At 48.9% G+C, this 19,723-nt stretch overlaps 1 protein-coding gene, 1 long non-coding RNA gene and 2 other non-coding genes across 4 annotated transcripts; 1 reads left to right on the forward strand and 3 right to left on the reverse strand.

Annotated features, from left to right (window-relative positions):
* Positions 1 to 8,104: 8,104 nt before the first annotated feature.
* On the forward strand, positions 8,105 to 16,284 carry Dipk1b (divergent protein kinase domain 1B). Its single transcript, XM_038337329.1, has 5 exons — positions 8,105 to 8,506; positions 11,915 to 12,049; positions 14,572 to 14,679; positions 14,773 to 14,949; positions 15,364 to 16,284. Exons 1-5 carry the CDS (start codon positions 8,444 to 8,446, stop codon positions 16,171 to 16,173), a joined length of 1,293 nt encoding a protein of 430 aa, XP_038193257.1. The 5' UTR covers positions 8,105 to 8,443; the 3' UTR covers positions 16,174 to 16,284.
* A 541-nt stretch (positions 16,285 to 16,825) lies between these two features.
* Positions 16,826 to 19,431, reverse strand: LOC119819337. The gene is made up of 4 exons (XR_005286254.2): positions 19,184 to 19,431; positions 18,689 to 18,858; positions 17,583 to 17,645; positions 16,826 to 17,167 (listed from the first exon to the last, which is right to left on the reverse strand). It is a non-coding gene; the product is annotated as an uncharacterized LOC119819337 (long non-coding RNA).
* Positions 17,376 to 17,518, reverse strand: LOC119820130. Its single transcript, XR_005286399.1, has one exon. It is a non-coding gene; the product is annotated as a small nucleolar RNA SNORA43 (small nucleolar RNA).
* LOC119820135 lies at positions 18,511 to 18,642 on the reverse strand. Its single transcript, XR_005286403.1, has one exon. It is a non-coding gene; the product is annotated as a small nucleolar RNA SNORA17 (small nucleolar RNA).
* Positions 19,432 to 19,723: the final 292 nt, after the last annotated feature.

Below are 19,723 nucleotides of genomic sequence, written 5' to 3' on the forward strand. Positions count from 1 at the left end.
ATTTGGGAAGGGGTTTTGATCTTGTTTCCACAGGAGAAGAAAAATTATAGATACCATCAAAATTAATAAAGATTTGTTTTGAAGAAGAGAAACCTCTTGAAAAAGAGAAATGACAGCTCATTCACAATGGTGACAACCATACAGGTTGGGTAAGGAAAGCCATATAGGGTTGAGGCAGGGTTCTGCTCTTATCTTTGCAGGAAAATTACATGTCATCAAAAATTCAAGAGACCCAGGATATTTGAATGCTGACAGAATGAAAAATAACTATCCACTAAGGATCATCTAGAAAACAGAATATGGATTATGTATAACGGTACTGGTTACACTTACATTTACACACACACACATTAATATATTCAGCTGGTTTTGGAGTTGGACAATGGCTCTGTACTTCTCTAACTCCAAGCTTGTTGTTAAAAGTAACATTCAGAGTTTCTGTCTCATATCGGGAGCTATCTGGTAAGGGACAGAAGGGAGACTTTAGGAAAAACTTTATCTTCTCCATACCTATTTTGCCTATATCATATTCTTCATTGAATGTATGTTTATATGAATGATGTTTAAGTTTTCCGTGATGAACAATAGATTTTCCTACAGATCCTTCTCCTGCAGTAATCTTTGAAGTTTCCAGGAAGAAGATGGGGCCCCACAGCAACCACTCCACCTAATTGAGATGGCATCGTGGTGCAGAGAGTGCTACTATAAGACTGATCTTTTGATTACCAGCTGCTTCTGGCCAGAACTCCAAATGAGAACTTTGAAAAAAAAAACTATTGACTGATCTGTTGTAGGCAGACACAGGCCTGCTTTTTGTCCTGGCCAGCTCCCGGCTAGCTTATGCCTGAAAAAATCACACGGAGATCGGTATTAATTAAACTGCTGCCTGGTCCATTAGCTCTAGCCTCTTATTGGCTAACTCTCACATATTAGTTTAACCCATTAATGTGTATTGCCACTTGACTGTGGCTTACCGGCATGAGTCTAACCAGCGTCTGTCTTGGGAGGAGAGCCATGGCGTCTGCCACACTGCCTTCTTCCTCCCAGAATTCTGTTCTGTCTTCCCCGCCTACCTGAGTTCACCCTATCAACTAGGCCAAGGCCGTTTTTTTTTTTTTTTTAAAATTCAATCAATGAAAGCAAGACATAGAAAGAAGACCCTCCTACACTACTGATCAGAAATTGTTTACAACTATACTAGACAGTAATTTTGGAACTTAACTACTACTTAATTTTTGCAGGATCCCATTAAGAGAACATTGCCCCCATGACAGTGGGAAGCAATTCTAGAAGATGACACCCCCTATCCCAAAAAAGTTTGTCCATAGGGTTGGGAACACTGTTTAGGGGTTGTTGATTATTACTTGTACTAGATAGAGGATTGGGGTGAAAACTATGTTCAAAATAACAGGGTGGGGGATAGTCATAGTGGGTAATAGAGTGAATACTTGTGAACTATTATTTATGGATAATTTACATTGGTATAATTTTTGTATATTATACAAGTTCAAATTATATTTGTTACTTTTGTTTACATTATTTGTACATATATACAAAGTTATTTTGTCAGATTGTATATGCATGTTTCTACCTCAGTTTAGGACATTTTGTATACTGATACAACTTTTAGGGTATATTTTCATAATATTATAGGTCAATAGTTGTTCATGTTTGTTGTACATACAGTTAGATCAATTAGGTTTTTTAGATACATAGAGATTGTATTCTGTCTAAATAGGTATAGTACAACCACTTCAAGGATCTGTGGAACATGGCATTTAAATAACTTAGGGTTCTGTTGACATGAGATGTGATTGCTTCTGACAGCACCAATCTATTCCCAAGAGACTGTTGAGCATCGAAGACATTCCACTTGGAGCTTGTTTTCTTCTTGGCAAAACTGGCCTTTGGGCAAGGAACTGACAATGCCTCAACCACTGACAAATTACATAGTATCTGGAAATGGATAAGCAGGACTGTCAAATCTTGCCAAGACAGGGTAAAATGGTTTTGAAAAATTTCCTGCCTCTGAAAATGGTCTGTCAGTTACACTACGCCTTAGCCAAAGTTGGTTGCTTCAACGGTGCAAAATGAGACTTTGGGTGATTGCTCAGGTAGCTAATTGTCTTGCTTGCTTTGGAAGCTACTTGATTGTACTTCCTGCCTGCTCAAGTAATATTATCTTCCTTCTCAGGCCTTTGATGGGGTTGAAGATTAGATAGTCGTAGTTACTGTACTCTTATGATCTAGCCAAGCCATTTCCTATATAAGACTTAGACTCCATAGGATAGAATGTTTATTAAAACATTTAGCATGTGTTCCTTGCTTAATATTGTTTATGCTGGTTGTAATTCTAATTATACCTGATATCTGTTCCTAGTGTATATAATTTTGGGTTTAGAACTCTCTTATTTAAACAAAAAGGGGAGGTGCTGTAGGAGCACATTCTGCTCCTTCAGCCAATAGCCTTTAAGATACCAGCCCACTGGGGTGTGGTCTCTTATACTTTAAAAAGCAGCAGGAACCGGGAGCTCTCTCTCTTGCTTCTGGATCCCATTCTGGCTGCTAGACTCTCTGTTTTCTGTTTGCACGGACAGGACTGTTGTTTGGGACGGTGATATGTAAGTTTTTCCCCTTAAATAAATAACCCTTTTTATTATCCATAATTCTTAACTGGTGTGGGATTGTTTTGTGGCTTCATTTCATTGAATATATATGTCTGTATATGTCTATATAAATAATGCTTAAGTTTTCCACAATGAACAATGAATTTTCCTGCAGTAATCTTTGAAGTTTCCAGGAAGAAGATGGTGCCCCACAACAACAACTCCACCTGGTTGATATGATGTCATGATGCTGATAGTGCTACTATAAGACCTGTTTTGGGTACCAGCTGCTCAAGATGGTACCAACTTGGTTAGCTGAAATGGTGCACAATTTTTACAATGTTCTGGCCAGAACTCCAAATAGGAACCTCAGAAAAACCCTACTGAATACTCACAGACTATTTGCAATTATACCAGACAGTAATCTTGGAACTTAACCATTATTTTACTTTCACAGGATCCCATAAAAAAGAACATCGCCCCCATGACAACTGAAAGAAATTTTCTAAGACAATGTTTCCTCTCCCAATAAAGTTTGTCCTTAGGGTTAGGGACATCATTTAGGAGTTGATTATAATTGGTATAGGATTGGAGGTTGTATACATGCATGCTTCTACCTCTGCTTAAGACATTTTTGTATATTAATACAATTTTAGGATATATTTATCATATTGCAATGCACATTTCTACCTCTGATTGAGATACTTATATATTGTTTACATTTTGAGGTCATTGTCCTCATTTGTTGCACAGTTGTTTATTGTATAATATTCTAATATAAAGTCTTAGTCTTTAAGTCATATAGGTATTAAGAATTATAGATCAAAAGTCATCTATGCTTGCCATACTTATAGTTAGACTAATCAGGTTCTTTAGATACATAGAGATTGTTTTCTGCATAAATAGGTAATCTTCAACCATTTCAAAGAGCTGTAGAGTATGGCATTTAAATAACTTAAGTTTCTGTTGAAGTGAGATACCATTGCTCCTGGCAGCACTGATCTATTCCCAAGAGAATGTTGAGCTCTGAAGACACTCTACTTGAGTTTAAAAATTGGCCTTTGGGCAAGGAACTGCCCATGCCTCAACCAGTGATAAGGTACATGGTATCCGGAAATGGATAAGCAGGACACAAGGAAAAAGACTGTCAATCTTGCCAAGACAGGGTAAGATGGTTTTGAAAATTTTCCTGCCTCTGAAAGTATTCTGTCAGTTACTCTAGGCCTTAGCCAAAGTTGGTTACTTCAACGTTGCAAATGAGACTTTGTGTCATTGCCCAGGTAACCAGTTGTCTCTATCATTTGTTGTGTATTTTGGAAGTTGCTTGATTGCACTTCCTGCTTACTCAAGTAATATTATTTCCCTTCTCAGATCACTGATGGGGTTGAAGACTAGATAGCTGTAGTTACTTTCCTCTCATGACTTGGCCAAGTTATTTATTATACAAGATTTAAACTCATTAGGGTAGGATAATTATTGAATATATTTGTTATTGTATATAATTTTGTATTAGGCTTAGAACTCTCTTATTTAAACAAAAGGGGGAGGTATTATAGAAAATCCTACAGCCAGTAGCCTTTAAGTCACACGCCCACTTGGGTGTGGCCCCTTATACTATTTATGCCCATGTAAAGTGCATCTGGTTGCAGGTTTCAGTTGCTATTTTCTGTTCCAGCAGAGGATATTGATTTGTGAATCTACCCCTAAATAAATAACCCTCTATTATTCTCAATTCTGAGCTAGTGTGGGATTTCTTTTACACAACCTTTCACAAGAATTATGGGCTAATATAAGAGTTATAAGAAGCCTGAGCTAATAGGCCAACTAGTTTATAATTAATGTAGACCTCTGTGTTTCTTTGGGACTGAACGACTGTGGGACTGGACAGGACAGAAACCTCTGTCAACACTCTCCTTCTGGGAGGTCCTTTGCTGTGGAATATCTATGTACACTATGAAATCTACACAGTAGCTAATAAAGGACTGAGTGGCCAATAGCTGGGCAGGGAGAGGTTTGGCAGGATTTACAGACAAAAGGGGAGGGGAGAAATGTGGAGTCACAGAAGTCACCAGGAGACTGGGAGAGAAACAAGATGAATATACCATGATGGAAAAAGGGACTGCCACATGGTAAAATGTAGATAAGAAATATAATTTATGTTGAAAGAGCCAGTTAGCAACAAGCATAAGCTATTGGCTGAGCATTTATAATTAATATTAAGTCTCTGTGTGGTTATTTGGGGGAGCAGGCTGGCAGGACAGAGATGATCAGTGGTCCCCAATGAAAAACTCTGTCTACAGTCCTTAGAGGTATCAGCAACTGAGAGAAAGTATCTGAGTGCATGTTAGGGACTGGGAATGAGGCAGGCTAGAGGTAAGGAATAGTCTCAGTAGGAGATGAGAATGTTGGTAACCAGGGGATGTGAGTAATGTCTGCTGTGTACACTTACCACAATAGAAAAAGAAAAACAGATAGACTTTCTTGTATTTAAAGACCATACTGTGCAATCAGCAATTTCAAGAAAGAGTCCAGTGGATGCCTTGTGAGAAGGTAAACAGAGGTCAAGGAACATGGCATACCCATGACCACAATGTCACTTCTGAGATCCATATCAATTACAGAAGGAAGCACAGTGACTTCATGGTTGGAAGACCTGACAGTCCTCGCCCAAGGGACAAAGGAGTGAGTAATGACCAAACCAGATGGCTCCACTCTGTGCACTGAGTACTCTCTCCTTCCCCTTTCAGATCTCACGGAGCCCAGGCTGCCTTTGAACTCCCCTTGTGGTTGACGATGCCCTTGAATGCCTGACCCTACTGCCTCTACCTCTGAGATACTGGGATTACAGGTGTAGACTACAATGCTCATTTTATATGGTGCAGGGATGTGTAGTGATGAGGTGAGCAGGCCCGCTTTTCATCCTGCCCGGCTCCTGCACGACTAGCTTATGCCCCAAAATAACAACACACAAATTGTATTCATTTAAACACTGCCTGGCCCATTAGTTTCAGCCTCTTATTGTCTAATTCTCACATCTTGATTAACCCATTTCTAATAATCTGTGTAGCACCATGAGGGGTGGCTTACCGGGAAGATTCTAGCCTGCATCCATCTCGGAGGAGAGTCATGACGACTGCCCTGTTCTCTGAACTTTCTGCCAGACAGGCACACTTGTGGTCCAGTGTCATAGACAGGTTTGGAATCCCAGCAACTGGGTGGCAGAGGCAAGATGTTCAGGAGTTCAAATTCATCCTTGGCTACATAGAGAGTTTAAGGCCAGCTCGAGCTACATAAGATCCTGTCTCACAACAACAACAACAACAACAACAACAACAACAACAACAACAACATAAAAGGCACACTTGATATTGCATCCAATTCTATCTGATCATCACTTAAACGCCAATTCTCAGGAGCCAAGAGGTGGTGGGCAGGAGGTAGAGTTTACTCAAGGACTGGTACCTTGAGAAACTGGAAAGTAATCTTCCCTCAAGAGTGGGATGGGGCCAGAGCCTGGGGAAATGACTCAGTGGTTAAGAGCACTTGTTCTTGTAGAGAGCCCAGTTTTAATTCTCAGTATTCATGTGGCAATTCACATCCATCCATAACTCCATTCCAGGAGATCCAACGCCTTCTTCTGAGCCCGAGGCCACCAGGCACACATGTGGTACACATAAGTGTAGGCAAGACTCTCAGATGCATGAAATAAAAACGAAACAAAAAACCTTATAAAAATAAGATGGAGGGCTGGAGAGATGGCTCAGAGGTTAAGAGCATTGCCTGCTCTTCCAAACCAAAGGTCCTGAGTTCAATCCCCAGCAACCACATGGTGGCTCACAACCATCTATAATGGGTCTGGTGCCCTCTTCTGGCCTGCAGGCATACACACAGACAGAATGTTGTATACATAATAAATAAATAAATAAATAAATATTTAAAAAAAAATAAGATGGAGGGGGGAAGCACATAACACAGACCTTTGGCTTCCACACACACATATATGCATGCACACATGAACACGTATGTGTACATGCTTATCACAGACATTACAGATGGCCATTGTACCCCAGATGACCAGACTGAGAAATAAAAAGAGTTAATCCCATGACACAAGTTCGTGTCACCAAGCTTAATGTTTTACAAAAAAAAAAAAAGATTTATACATTTATGCGGGTGTGTGTGTGTGTGTCATGCATCTTTGTGTGCACATGGAGGACAGAAGGGGGTGTTGGGCACTTTCTTCTATTAGGCTCCATCTTTTCCTTTGAGGCAGGGCCTCCCCTTGAACCTAGGGCTGGGTTTTCCCAGCTAGACTGGAAGCCAGCAAGTCCCAGCAACTATCCTGGACCTGCTCCCATCAAGCTGGGGTTACAGGTGTGAACAGGATGCCTGACTTGCTACCTGGGTCCTGGGATTTGGAACTTCAATCTTATGATTTCACAGTAAGTGATTTTAGCTGCTGAACCATTTCTTCAGCCTCCCTGCTACCAAACTTAAATTATACTGTTTATTTGACCTGAGAAATTAAGATTAGAGACATAATAGGCAAACTTCCCAAACAGGGAGAGTGTAATTGGTGCAGTAATGAAATAATACCTCTGTTTCACTTCTTTCTCTCTCTCCTTCCTTTCCTCATTCCCTTCATTGAGGCAGGGTCTCCCTTTGTAGTTCTGGCTAGCCTGGAAGTTGAAACATAGACCAGACTGGTCTTGAACTTACATTGATCCCTCTGTTTCTGCTTCTTGGGTTCTGGGATACAGATCTGATGTTATTTTCCTATTGTTTTGTGACCTGCTCTTGGCTCCAGCTCTCTTCGGCCTTTCTTGCCTATAAATCCAGCCTCTTCTGCAGGGCTCATGGGACACTTGCTCCACTTTATGAAAAGAAAATTGGCTTGGTCCAGTAATTGCGAAGTAATTAGCATCCTTAAACTAAAACTGTCTTCTAACACCATTTTGCAAAGCATGTATATGGGCAGCCCTGAAGTACAGGGGAAGTCGTTCAGCTTCCGTATTCCCTAGAGTGCAAACGAGAACGCCATAGAACCCCTACCAAAGGTGTGGGTGAGTATTCAGGGCAGCTCGTGCGCCTGGGGCGGGGGGGGGGGATGTAGCAGATATTCTGGTCTTTGTTAAGTTCAACAAGCCCCTTACCCAGGGGTCAGCCTTCCTAATCACCCTAAATGGGAGTTACATGAGAGGGGCTTGTTTGTTGGTGGGCAGAAATCAGGACTCGCAGGAGCAGTTGTTGACCGCGGGGGTTGTGGGTCCTTCCCCACGCCCGGGTGCAGACAAGGCTGCTGACGCTCGGTGCCAGACAGCGGTGGTGGCCTCACTACTGATCACACGGGCAAACACGGAAGGGGTGGGGGCAGAGCCCTGTCTTTTACCCTTGAAAAGGTAGGTGTAGGAAACGCGCAAGCGCAGGCCGGGGCCCCGCAGGTCTTCGGCGCCAGCCCTGCCCCTGCGCTCCACGCTCAGTCCAGGTCGCCTTATCGGGTCGCGGAGCCGGCAGGGGCGAGGTCCTCAGAGGGAGGGCGAGCCTGGACTTGGGGTCGCGCGCCAGCACCTCCTGCGCGCGCAGGCTCTTCCCATTTGTCTCCGCGCGCGTGCACGCACCCACTCGTCTGTCTCCCGGCGCGTGCACGCCCTTCCTCTCCGCCGTCTCCCCGCGCGTGCGTCCCGGTCGGCCGTCAGAAAGGCACGCGCCTCGCCTTTAACGCGGGCCGAAGGCGCGCCGCCCGTATGGCTTGCGAGCTGCGGCCAGTGTGGGCCTGGCCAGGCCTGGGCTGAGGCCGAGCCAGCCGCGGGGTTCCGCAGCCCCGGACGGCGCCCATCATGCGGCGGCTGCGGCGCCTGGTGCACCTGGTGCTCCTCTGTCCCTTCTCCAAGGGCCTGCAGGTAAGCGGTGGCAGGCCATGTGCGGCCACACGGGGAGGGGCTGGGGCGTGGGATGGCGAGGGTCGATGGGCGCGTTGCCCACCCAAGTCCTTCTTTTCTTTCGCTACTTCAAAATTAGGTTTGTTTATCTGGGTTAGCAAACTTGGGGCATACCCTGCCCATGGCCATCCCATGAGCAAGCTGAAACCTGGTACTGTGGTGACCTTGGGCCATTGAGGGCCAGCTCCTGTCTGCAGAAGAGGCTCCTCTGCTCGTTCTTTGGGATGATGGGGTCAGGCCTCTGGACTCCAGCCTCTGGTTGCCAGGGTTCTCAGAACCTGCAGGAAGGAGCCAGCTCTAGCCAGCCCTGCTCAGATCTTTCTGGTCTCTCTGCAGGGCAGGTCCTGAGGATGCTGGAGGATGCTGCCCTGTGGGCTGCGCATTTGGCCCTGGGCCTGGCCTGCCTTAGATTTTAAAGAATGAAGACTGAAATCTACTGGATGCAGGGCTCTTCCAGGCCCCGATGCCCTTGCCTGCTCTCCTCTGCCAGGAGCTTTAGCGTGTGCCGTGGTCCATGCTTAGCCCCTGGCTGGATATGAACTGAGGAGTTTGGGCAACTTCCTTGTGCCAGGAGATGGTCCCTATCCCTAGCTCAGGACAGGCCTGACTCAGCAGTGGGTGGGCCTAGGAATGGCAGGAGAGGGGTTTTGGCCAGTTCCCAGTGGGGCTGGTTCAGGGACAGTAATGACTGAGCCTCACCTGCTCTGAGCCCATGAAACACCGGGGTGCCTGGCACATGGCCTGGGCTTCCTGGGCAGAGAGGTCACTGTGCAGCTACCATCCCTGTAATGACTTCTCAAGTGACTTCTCTGGTGCTGGACTATTTATCCCTGCAAAATATGGGCCCAGGGCTTGCCAATCTCTTCACCACCGAGCGGCAGAAGACTACATGAGCTTCCAGTAGCCACTGTGGTGGGACCTGCCCTAGGGTAGGGATATTCAATGGCTCAGGGATTCTGGGAAAGGGATGGGTCTGCCAAAGCCTAGGTAGACCATCAGAACTAAACCAGGTAATGATAGCCAAAGGGGTTCAGTGGAGCCCCCTGCACCAAGGCCCGGTGTCCTGGGAGGGGCCTGTCTGGAGTGGGCCCTGGCTGGCAGGTTTAGCTCTATGTCACTTGGTCCAGCCTAGGTCAGCTGCTGACTCCGGTCCTGGCCCTTTGCTCTTGGTGTAGCTTGAAGTCTTGCGGTCTTGTCTCACAGCAACCGTGTCCCCTGTTGTTTCTCAGTCTTCATGTTTGCATTTTGGACAAGTCTGAAGGAAGCAGCTGATTGCCAGGGCCAGGCGGGCCCCAGGAGGAGAGGTCCACAGAGCCATGCCCCAGAAGAGGGACCATCTACGGGAAGAACCTTAGGAAGAGCTGGGCGTTGTTCTTGTGAAGGAGGTTCCTTTCTGCGCTAGCGCGGAGGGAACTAGGGCAGAATGTAGACTGGAGTTCAGCATGACTCCCAGATCCAAAAGTGGGATGTCGGCTAGTTCCCTCCGTAGACTCTCTGGCAGCCGGTGGTTAGGAGGCCACAGGAAGCCCTTGATATCAATCAGTCTGGTTCTCTCACTCTCCCCGCTGATCAGCTCTGGGGCTGATCCCTTGTCTTTAGCCTCAGATTGGGACATTTGGCCCTATGTGGCACAGGCTGTCTGGAAGTCCAGTCCCTTCCCCCAGAGATGCCATTTTCCAAGGTGGGCACTGGTAGGGAGGTGGCACCCGGCTGTCTCTGACTGTCAACTTTGGATCCTGTTTGGAGTACTCAGCGGAGGCCAGTGTCTTCAGCACCTAGACCAGATCCCTCCTCACCCTCCAGTGCTCTCACCTGTCCGCTGGGCAGAGAGGGCCGAGGGGTGAGGATGACTAAGACCTGGAGCCTCTGCAGAAGCGAGGGTCATAGGCCCATCCTTGTTTTGGGTTGTGACCAGGACTGCCTGCCTCCTCCCCCACCCTGGTTTTTGTCTTGAAACATTTTTTTTTTAAGAATTAGTTTATGTGTATGAACGTTTTGCCTGAGTGTATATATGCACTTGCGTGTGTGCCTGGTGCCAGAGCAGGTCAGAGGAGGTGCTAGATGCCATGGAACTCCAGTTAGAGGTGGTTGTGAGTGGGTGCTGGGAACAGGACTGGTTTCTTCTGTAACAGTACCGCTAGGACTACTGTGTCCATCACACACACAGTTTTTTAAAAAGAAACACATAGTGGCTGGCTCTGGCCTGGCCCTTTGCTCTTGGAGTAGCTTGAAGTCTTTCTGTCTTGTCTTATAGCAACAGTGTCCCCTGTTGTTTCTCAGTCTTCATGTTTAAAAAAAAATACATTGTGGCAAAATACATCTGGCAGTGATCGTGCATGCCTTTAATGTTAGCACTCAGGAGGCAGAGGCAGGTGAATCTCTATGAGTTTGAGGCCAGCCTGGTCTACAGAGCAAGTTCCAGGACAGCCAGAGCTGTTACACAGAGAAACCCTGTCTCAGAAAAAAACAAAAACCAAACCAAACCAACAACTCCCCATCCCCCAACCCAGCAAAACCTCCAAACCAAGAACCCCCACAGCATGAACTATCCTATCCTGCCTACCTCTCCTTTGAACGGTGGTGAATGGTGCATTGAGAACCGCTGTGCAGCCCCTGGTGTGGCCCATCCACAGAAAGCTCACTTCCTTCCCCGACCCTGTGTTCCCACAGCCTGCCCTGCCCCTGACACTCACCTCCCATTTGCCTTTCCGCAGTGAAGACTCTGGGGACTCTTTGATTGGAGTCCCCCAGGAAGTGACCTTCTGTGACATCTATCCTAGGGGTGGCAGGTACCAGACTTATATCCTGCTGAGGCTGAGTGGTATTTCTGTCTTGTGGATGGATACCGGCTGTCCATCCTTGCTGTAGTTGATCCTGCCACTGGGAATGCACGTGCATGAACCTGTGTCTTCTCATCGCCTCTCAGGGCGTAACAGAGTTGGGTTGTTGGGCCCTTGCCCTCCTCCTTACCCCTTTCCCTGCTGGTCCTGACTCAAGGGGACCAGTGGGAAAAATGAGGGTGGCTGAACTAGCCCCAGGCCAATGGCCCAGCTGACCTTATTTGGAGGCAGGAATGTTACAAAATGAGGGCATTTTAGGGGAGCGGGTTGTAAAAAGTATCTTCATTAGGCTTCATTTTTTCCTCATTTTGAAATGTCTACTTGTCTCTGGTGGAAAGCCCCTGGATGCAGACCCTGGCATATGCCCGATAATGGTGGGGTGCTGACATAGGTGCTTCTCATTGCTGGAGGTGGTGGGTACTAGCTGGGTTGGAAGGCTGTGAAAGGTCCAAAGAAGGAACCTGCCCTTGGTGATGGGCAGAGCAGGGCTACAGATGGGCACCTCCTCACCTGATCCCTTCCTCAGCAGGGCCGGCTCCCAGGCCTCAGGGTCAAGTATGTCTTGCTGGTCTGGCTGGGCATCTTCGTGGGCAGCTGGATGGTCTATGTGCACTACTCGTCCTATTCGGAGCTCTGCCGTGGGCACATCTGCCAGGTGGTGATTGTAAGTCTGCCTGGGCCCCAGGGCCCGCCCCATGTGAAGCCCTTAGAGTTATGATGGGAGGTGGGCTTGGAGGTGGGCCAGTAGAGGGCTGGGGGTCCAGGGGAGGCAGTGGAGAAATGACAGCTGCTGCGTGTGTTTGGGGTGCACTCCAGGAATAACCTGGAGAGGGCTGCCCTGGCCAGTCCTGAAAGCAGGCCATGGGGTGGAGTCTTCTATGCCTTTCTCTCCAGGGAGCCATTGCTGCTGTTGAGTGAGGATGTCCCTGTGGGTGCACGTGTGGGCGGGCACGCTTGCATACCACTGCCTGTGTGAGTGTGCCCATGAGCCTCATGAAGCTGGTATCTCAGTTCTTCGTTCCTTGTGACTGGTGACAGGGATATAATGTCCCCAGATAGGGGACATTGCCTCTTTTCCAGAGGAGAGCTTTCTCTACCCTCTGGTCATACAATCTTAGCTGCTAGCCAGACTCTCAGCATGGAGGGAGCTACTCAGTGAATCCCTACCCTGGCCTACTCTAGATGGAGAAACTGAGGCTTGGAGACCTAGGGGCAGCAAGAGTCCTTCGAAGGCTGAACATACTGCCCACCTTAGTTTCTTTTTAATTTTTTTTTTCAAGACAGAGTTTCTCTGTAGCTTTGGAGCCTGTCCTGGAGCTAGCTCTTGTAGACCAGGTTGGCCTTGAATTCACAGAGATCCACCTGCCCTTGCCTCCTGAATGCTGGGATTAAAGGCGTGTGCCACCACCGCCTGGCTAATACTCATTTATATATATGTGTGTATGTGTATATATGTGTACACACATGTGCCACTGCCTGTGTGGAGGTCAGAGGACAATTTGTGGGAGTTGGTTCTCTCTTTCCACCTTTACTTGGATTCTGGGGTTTGAACTCAGGCCGTGAGACTTGGTAGCAAGCTTCTTTACCTGCTGATCCATCTTGCTGGATCCTACCTTGGTTTCTGTTGAATTTCCTCTCAAACTGCCATTCCTTCTGCCACCTTGGAATGCTGAACAGCTCCTGCTGGCTCCTGCAGAGCCATCCCAACTCCCTCTTGAAGTCCTGTGACTGGTGTTGATGGGTTATCAGCAGAGTCCTGCCGTGAAGGACTCCAGGGTGGTGGGATGACCAGCACAGCCTTACTGTCCCATCTCTAGCTGACGAGCCTGTTTCATGTGGCCACTCTACCTTTGTGGCTCACATGGCTGAGTCAGCGCTTCAGATTGACTCAGCTTCTTGGATGGTGGGGTGCTGGGAACCTCCCTTCCCTCATTTCCTCTAAGCCTGGCTCTGACCAGTGCCAGGCTCCATGGCAACCAGTGATATGTATTCAGGATTTGCCCAAGTGAGAGCCAGGAGGCCCTTTACCCTGAAACTAGGGGCTGGGTAGTGCCAATTTTTAATCTGCGGAGATGCTCTCCAGCTGATGAGGTGGCCTGGGGCAAGCCTGGCAGGAAGAAAGGTCAGCAATTGTGGGGCCCCAGGATGCCATTTCTTTTTCTTTTTCTTTTTTTTAAATATTTATTTATTTATTATGTATACAATATTCTGTCTGTGTGTATGCCTGCAGACCAGCAGAGGGCACCAGACCCCATTACAGATGGTTGTGAGCCACCACGTGGTTGCTGGGAATTGAACTCAGGACCTTTGGAAGAGCAGGCAATGCTCTTAACCTCTGAGCCATCTCTCCAGCCCCTTTCTTTTTCTTTTAAAGATTTATTTATTTATTATGTACACAGTGTTCAGCCTCCATGTATACCTTCAAGACAGAAGAGGGCACCAGATCTCATTACAGATGGTTGTGAGCCACCATGTGGTTTCTGGGAATTGAACTCCAAGCCCTCCTGAAGAGCAATCAGTGCTCTTAACCTCTGAGCCATCTCTCCAGCCCAGGATGCCATTTCTTTAGGAATGGTCAAATAAGCCTGACAGTGACCAGTAACTGAAGTACTGGAGCATTTGAGGACCCCCAGGGAGCACCTTAGGGGTTGGTGGCTGTGAGTACAGCTGGATCCAGAGGTAGACATCAAGGAGAGGCCCTATCATTTGGCTCCTCCTGCCTCAGCCTACTGGGCAGGCTGTCAGAACAACGGTCTTAGTAGATGGAGAAACACTGGATGGTGGAGGAATGTGGACATCTGCTTAGAAGAGTGTCCTGAGCTGCCTTGAAAGTTCCTGAGGCTTAGTTATCGCCCGTGACCAGGACCCTCTCATGGGACTTGTGGCTTTCATCTCACCCTGGTGCAGGCTGCCTTTCTGGCCATAGCTCTGTTGCTGAGGACCCAGCCTATCAATGGGGGCCTTCCTGTGGCCCTGGCCACCTGAGTATTCCAGTTGCAGGGCCTGGCAGTAGACTTGTGGTATCCTTCTCTCAGGAGTCAAGTCAGCGAGAGGGGACAGAAGGGTTGCTCCTGGAGACAAGCCTATCCCCATGCTGCTGGTGCTTTTTCCTTTTCTCCTGGGGGTTCCTGGAGGGGTGCAGGGCTGTGACCACCAAGCCACATACCATGGTGCCTGTCTCCTCAGTGTGACCAGTACCACAAGGGCATCATCTCGGGCTCTGTCTGCCAGGACCTCTGTGAGCTGCAGAAGGTGGAGTGGAGGACCTGCCTGTCTTCAGTCCCAGGCCAGCAGGTGTGCAGCTGGGCATGGCTGGCAGGCTGGGTGTGGGCTGTGGCTGGTGGCAAACTGGACTTCTATAGGGAACATACCTGTGGCTTTGTCTAGGTATACAGTGGGCTCTGGCAGGACAAGGAGGTGACCATCAAATGTGGCATTGAGGAGGCCCTGAACTCCAAGGACTGGCCAGATGCAGTCCTGCGGCGGGAGCTGGTGCTGTTTGACAAGCCCACACGGGGCACCTCCATCAAGGAGTTCCGGGAGATGATCCTTGGCTTCCTCAAGGTTAGTCTTCTCTACTAGGGGTACTCAGTCCTTCACCACAGTCGGGGTGTCTACAAAGACCTGAGTAGGAGGCAGGCAAGTAAGCATCTTTCCAGGGCTTGTGGGAGGATAGACGGGCAGAGTCTGAGGTGTGGTGAGGGCTCAGGAAACTGTTAGCACCAGTGTGCTAACAGTAGGGACTGGTGGGAGATGTAAACAGGGTTCCAGGGTTAAGTGATTAGTTCTCAAAGGCTCAGTACAGTGCTGTGGCCTCTACTCATCCCTCAGTGACCGAGGCAGGAAAAGGGAGAAGGAAGTGAATGTGTGGCATAGGCAGCAGGCCTTGATGACATTCTAATGTCTAGAGACTAGGCCAGGCCCAGTCAGAGTTCTGCCAGCTGTGGTGGGCACAGGGCATGCTTCTCTGCCTTCCAGGCGAACCTAGGAGACCTGCCCTCCCTGCCAGCGCTGGTTGACCAGATCCTTCTCATGGCGGACTTCAACAAGGATAGCAGGGTGTCCCTGGCGGAGGCCAAGTCTGTGTGGGCCCTGCTGCAGCGCAACGAGTTCCTACTGCTGCTGTCCCTTCAGGAGAAGGAGCATGCTTCCCGGCTGCTGGGCTATTGCGGGGACCTCTACCTCACTGAGGGCACCCCCTATGCCTGGCATGGGGCAGTGCTGTTGCCTGCTTTGCGCCCCCTTCTGCCATCTGTGCTGCATAGGGCTCTCCAGCAGTGGTTTGGACCTGCATGGCCCTGGCGTGCCAAGATCGCCATTGGGCTGCTGGAGTTCGTAGAGGAGCTCTTCCATGGTTCCTATGGTACCTTCTACATGTGTGAGACCACACTGGCCAATGTGGGATACACGGCTACCTATGACTTCAAGATGGCCGACCTGCAGCAGGTAGCACCGGAGGCTACAGTGCGCCGCTTCCTTCAGGGCCGCCACTGTGAGCAGAGTTCTGACTGCATCTATGGGAGAGACTGCAGGGCCCCTTGTGACAGGCTCATGAGGCAATGCAAGGGTGACCTCATCCAGCCCAACCTGGCCAAGGTATGTGAACTGCTGAGGGATTACCTGCTGCCTGGTGCTCCTGCAGACCTCCGTGAGGAACTGGGCAAACAGCTGCGCACTTGCACGACACTGAGTGGACTGGCCAGTCAGGTGGAAGCCCACCACTCACTGGTGCTTAGCCACCTCAAGACCTTGCTCTGGAGGGAGATCTCCAACACCAACTACTCCTAGTGCTGCAGCCATGGGTGGAGCACCCACTCGGGAAGTCTCCCCTACCCCTCTTTCCAGCAACCCAGCAGATGGGGCCATTCCTCTGAATGTAAATAAATGGCTTTTATGTGACCTTGGGCATTTGTATCCCTTGCTAAATATGAAGCAGCTCCTGGCAAGTCTCTATTCTAGAGCTCTTGTCCAGGCACAGTGGAGGACAGGGATGTGTTATAGGCCTGAGAGCATTTGGGCTCTTTTGTGCACTGGCATTCCTACTACCAGCACCCCACTCAACCACTGAGCAATATTGCCAAGCCTTTGTCCCAAAATGCTGGTGGTACACAATGGTAGCCCCACTCTAGGTTTCTGGCACCTTTCTCTAACCAGCACTTCTACAGTTGAGCTACCTGAACAACGAACAGGCTGAACATGGCATCTCTGTGCTCCACTCAGTATGCAGTCACTTTCTTTCCCTCCCATGACACCAATTTGTCTATACACCAGCAGATTTAGCTCCTATTAAGGCTTTTGTTATAAGTCAGCCCAAATCCTTAAACCTCAAGCCTTATCATTCACTCTGGCAGGTTTCATTTTCTAGGGGAGTCGAGGGTAACTCAAATGTGCTGTTTACCCTAAGATGGGAGAATGCTGATTGATAGCAAAGACTGCAAGCTTAAAAAATTAAGAAGTTTATTTGTGCCACCCCCATAATGTGGGGCAGTGTGCAGTTGGTTAGATGGGAATGCTGAGTCTTAGAGGGCCCGACAACCTCTACTGCCAACTGCATAGAGCTAATTCCACCAGTGTCGAAGCAACAGTTCAAGCCAACACAAATGTGGTAATTTAGGATGTGGGCTGTTAGGACGGAAGTGTGGAGCTGCCTGATGCCTGTGTGGGTGGCTCTGCAGGTCCCTGGGGAGGTCGGAGGCCACACTGAGGCCTATAATCTCATCTGCACCTGTCCTGCTCAGCCACAAGACCAAGAGGTAGGCTTTCTTCTTCCTGGCCTCTGGATCTGAAAAATGAGAAAGGATGGCTAGTTTCTTGTATTTCCTGAGCCCTGAATGCCCTACCCCCGAACTAGTTTCAAATCCCAACTCTAGAGTTCTGTCTTGCTAAAATTCTGACCATGAAACCTTTTGGGGGAGCCCTTGAGGTCTCTGATATCAGTGTCTGGCCAACAGCAAAGCTACACCCCAGTACCACCTTACTACGGCTCTGCAAAATGTCAGGCTATAAACCATTCTTAGTGCTCACTGGCTTCTGAACACTGAGCGTAGAAATAGCCACTTGCTCTTTGCCCCGATGTCACAGGCACAGCTGAGTAGCTGCGCTGTGCCTGTCGTGCTGACAGATGTAGGACAGCATCGTCAGGGCAGCTGCACGCATCCCACCCGAGCACGCTCCAGTGTGTCCAGCCCGCCTCTTACCTCAACTGGGCCACTGCTGGGCATTCAACATGAAGTTCACACAAGCAGAGCTTAGCAGCTTTCCTGTACCAAAGAAGAACAATCAGCGTAGTTCCCTCCTAATCCAGAGCCCCCAGTCCTTTTTTGTACTTTAATGCACCTCCACATTGCCAGCTTCACCCCACAAAACAAGGGCTGCAGCATGTGCTTATAAGTTTTTCTGATTAATACAATGAGCAGGGAAGGGCACCATGGGGAGACTGGGCAAAAGGGTGGTCTATGCCTAGGGTGGTACATCCTAAGACCTCACGGGTAATTTTGCCGACCATAGGTAACTAGTGCACAGTGGAACCTCACTAGAGGGCAGTCATCACCGCCACCGTTAGCTGTGCTACCATACCCCATATCTCAACTCATTCCCCTTGACCTGTGCTGCATGAACCCACTACCAGACACCACTCTTGGCGGTGCCAGGGTTGGAGACACAGGCCTGCACCTCACCACTGAGCTGTACTAGTCCTGCTGGTTTAAAAGCCTTGGCAAGTGCAGGCTACAGAAAATGGAGCCTGCCTCTGGCATCAGGCAGCGACCAGTGCTGCAGATACAGCTTGAAATGCCATTTCCTTCCATCAAGACAGTTGGCCAAGAGCCTCACATCATGAGGCAGTAACTCCACTCATCTCAAAGGGTAGCTTTGATACCACTGCTGTTTCCATCCACTGTAGTTTATTGAGGCAGTCTCTCGTCCTCCAGCCAGGCTGGGTGAGCATTCAGAAGTATGTGCCATAATCCCTGGCTTCCCAGGACCTTTGGAAGGTTACTGACTTCATGATTTCCAACAAGCCAATTTATCTTTACAGACTGGCCCCCGCTACTGGTTTGTGCAGGGCCATCGAATTACCTAAACCTGTCCATCAACTAGGAAGGGGGTCCCGCTCTAGCTTCAGGGAGTGTAAGGCTACTAATCATTCAGATGTTCACAGGTCAGAACACTGAGCGTAGACATAGCCTCTCTCCTCTCTGCCACCTACTGACGCACATGTGACACAGCAGCCACATCTGCAACGCCTCTAGGGGCAGGCCCTTGATGAACCAAGTACCCTGAATCTTACTTTGAGTCAACTTACCCAAGACCCCAGCATGTCCTCACAGCTTGATTTCCAGCAGACAAACTCCCTAGAGAAGGAAAGCTATCACGTAGCACACATTCTTGGCAAGATCACAGCAGGGGACCGCATCAGGCTTCTATTTTATTCCAGTTCCAGTGGGCCCAAAATGGTCTCTTTGCTAAGGATTTCTGTAAGTAAAGTAACAATTAGAAAAACGTAACCATTCCCTGCTTTCTCCCCAACTCAGTGGCACTGCGCTAACCAGACTGGATACTGTCTCGGGTCTGGGTTATCTCGTCTATTCACAATGGTTCTGAATAGCTATCCTTCCAATAAAGACCTCTTCATTTCCTACACTGGCAAGCAACAATTGCAGACGGGCACTCTCCCTCGTGTTCCTTAGGCCTAGGAAGGGGAGACTGGGGTCGAGCCCCACTCAGGGATGATCACAGAGGTATGCCTAGGAAGCTCCCTGCATTGTACTAGCCCAGACGCGAGCCTCGGCTTTCCTACCTGGGCCGGGGGTCCAGGGTGGGGAGTGAGGCGTCCACACGGCCCTCGGGCACATCATGAACTGCTCTTCCTCTTACCACAGCGTTAGTCTGCTGCACACATTAGGACGACCGCCCTCGGTGGAAAAGTACGCGACATTTTTACAATAGACAGTACGAGACGCAGTCATCCCGCCAGCAGGCCGAGAGCTATGGAGGGTCGTCCGCGGCGTCCCAGGTCAACCACGGAAGCAAAGACAAGAACCTCCACGCCGCCATGGCCGCCGAGAGGCTGAACGAGACCGCACCGCGTCTTTTATAGCAGTGCCTACGGCAGCCCGCGAGGGACTTCCACTGTTCTCCGGCTGCAGCGCCATCTAGTGGACCAAACGCTCCTCGTCAGGGTTCTTTGTAGCCCCAGCCCCGAGTCTATCTAGATCTTGCCTTGCCAAGTGGATCTCAGCGACTAATTTTGCATGTTGCCAAGATCGCAGGACTTTTTCAAACCACCCATAGAGTCCTGCGCCTTCTCAGGAAGCTCCCTGCTTCCCAGGTTCTTGGT

This window comes from Arvicola amphibius, chromosome 7, assembly GCF_903992535.2.
Source record: "Arvicola amphibius chromosome 7, mArvAmp1.2, whole genome shotgun sequence".
Classification (NCBI taxonomy): Eukaryota; Metazoa; Chordata; class Mammalia; order Rodentia; family Cricetidae; genus Arvicola; species Arvicola amphibius.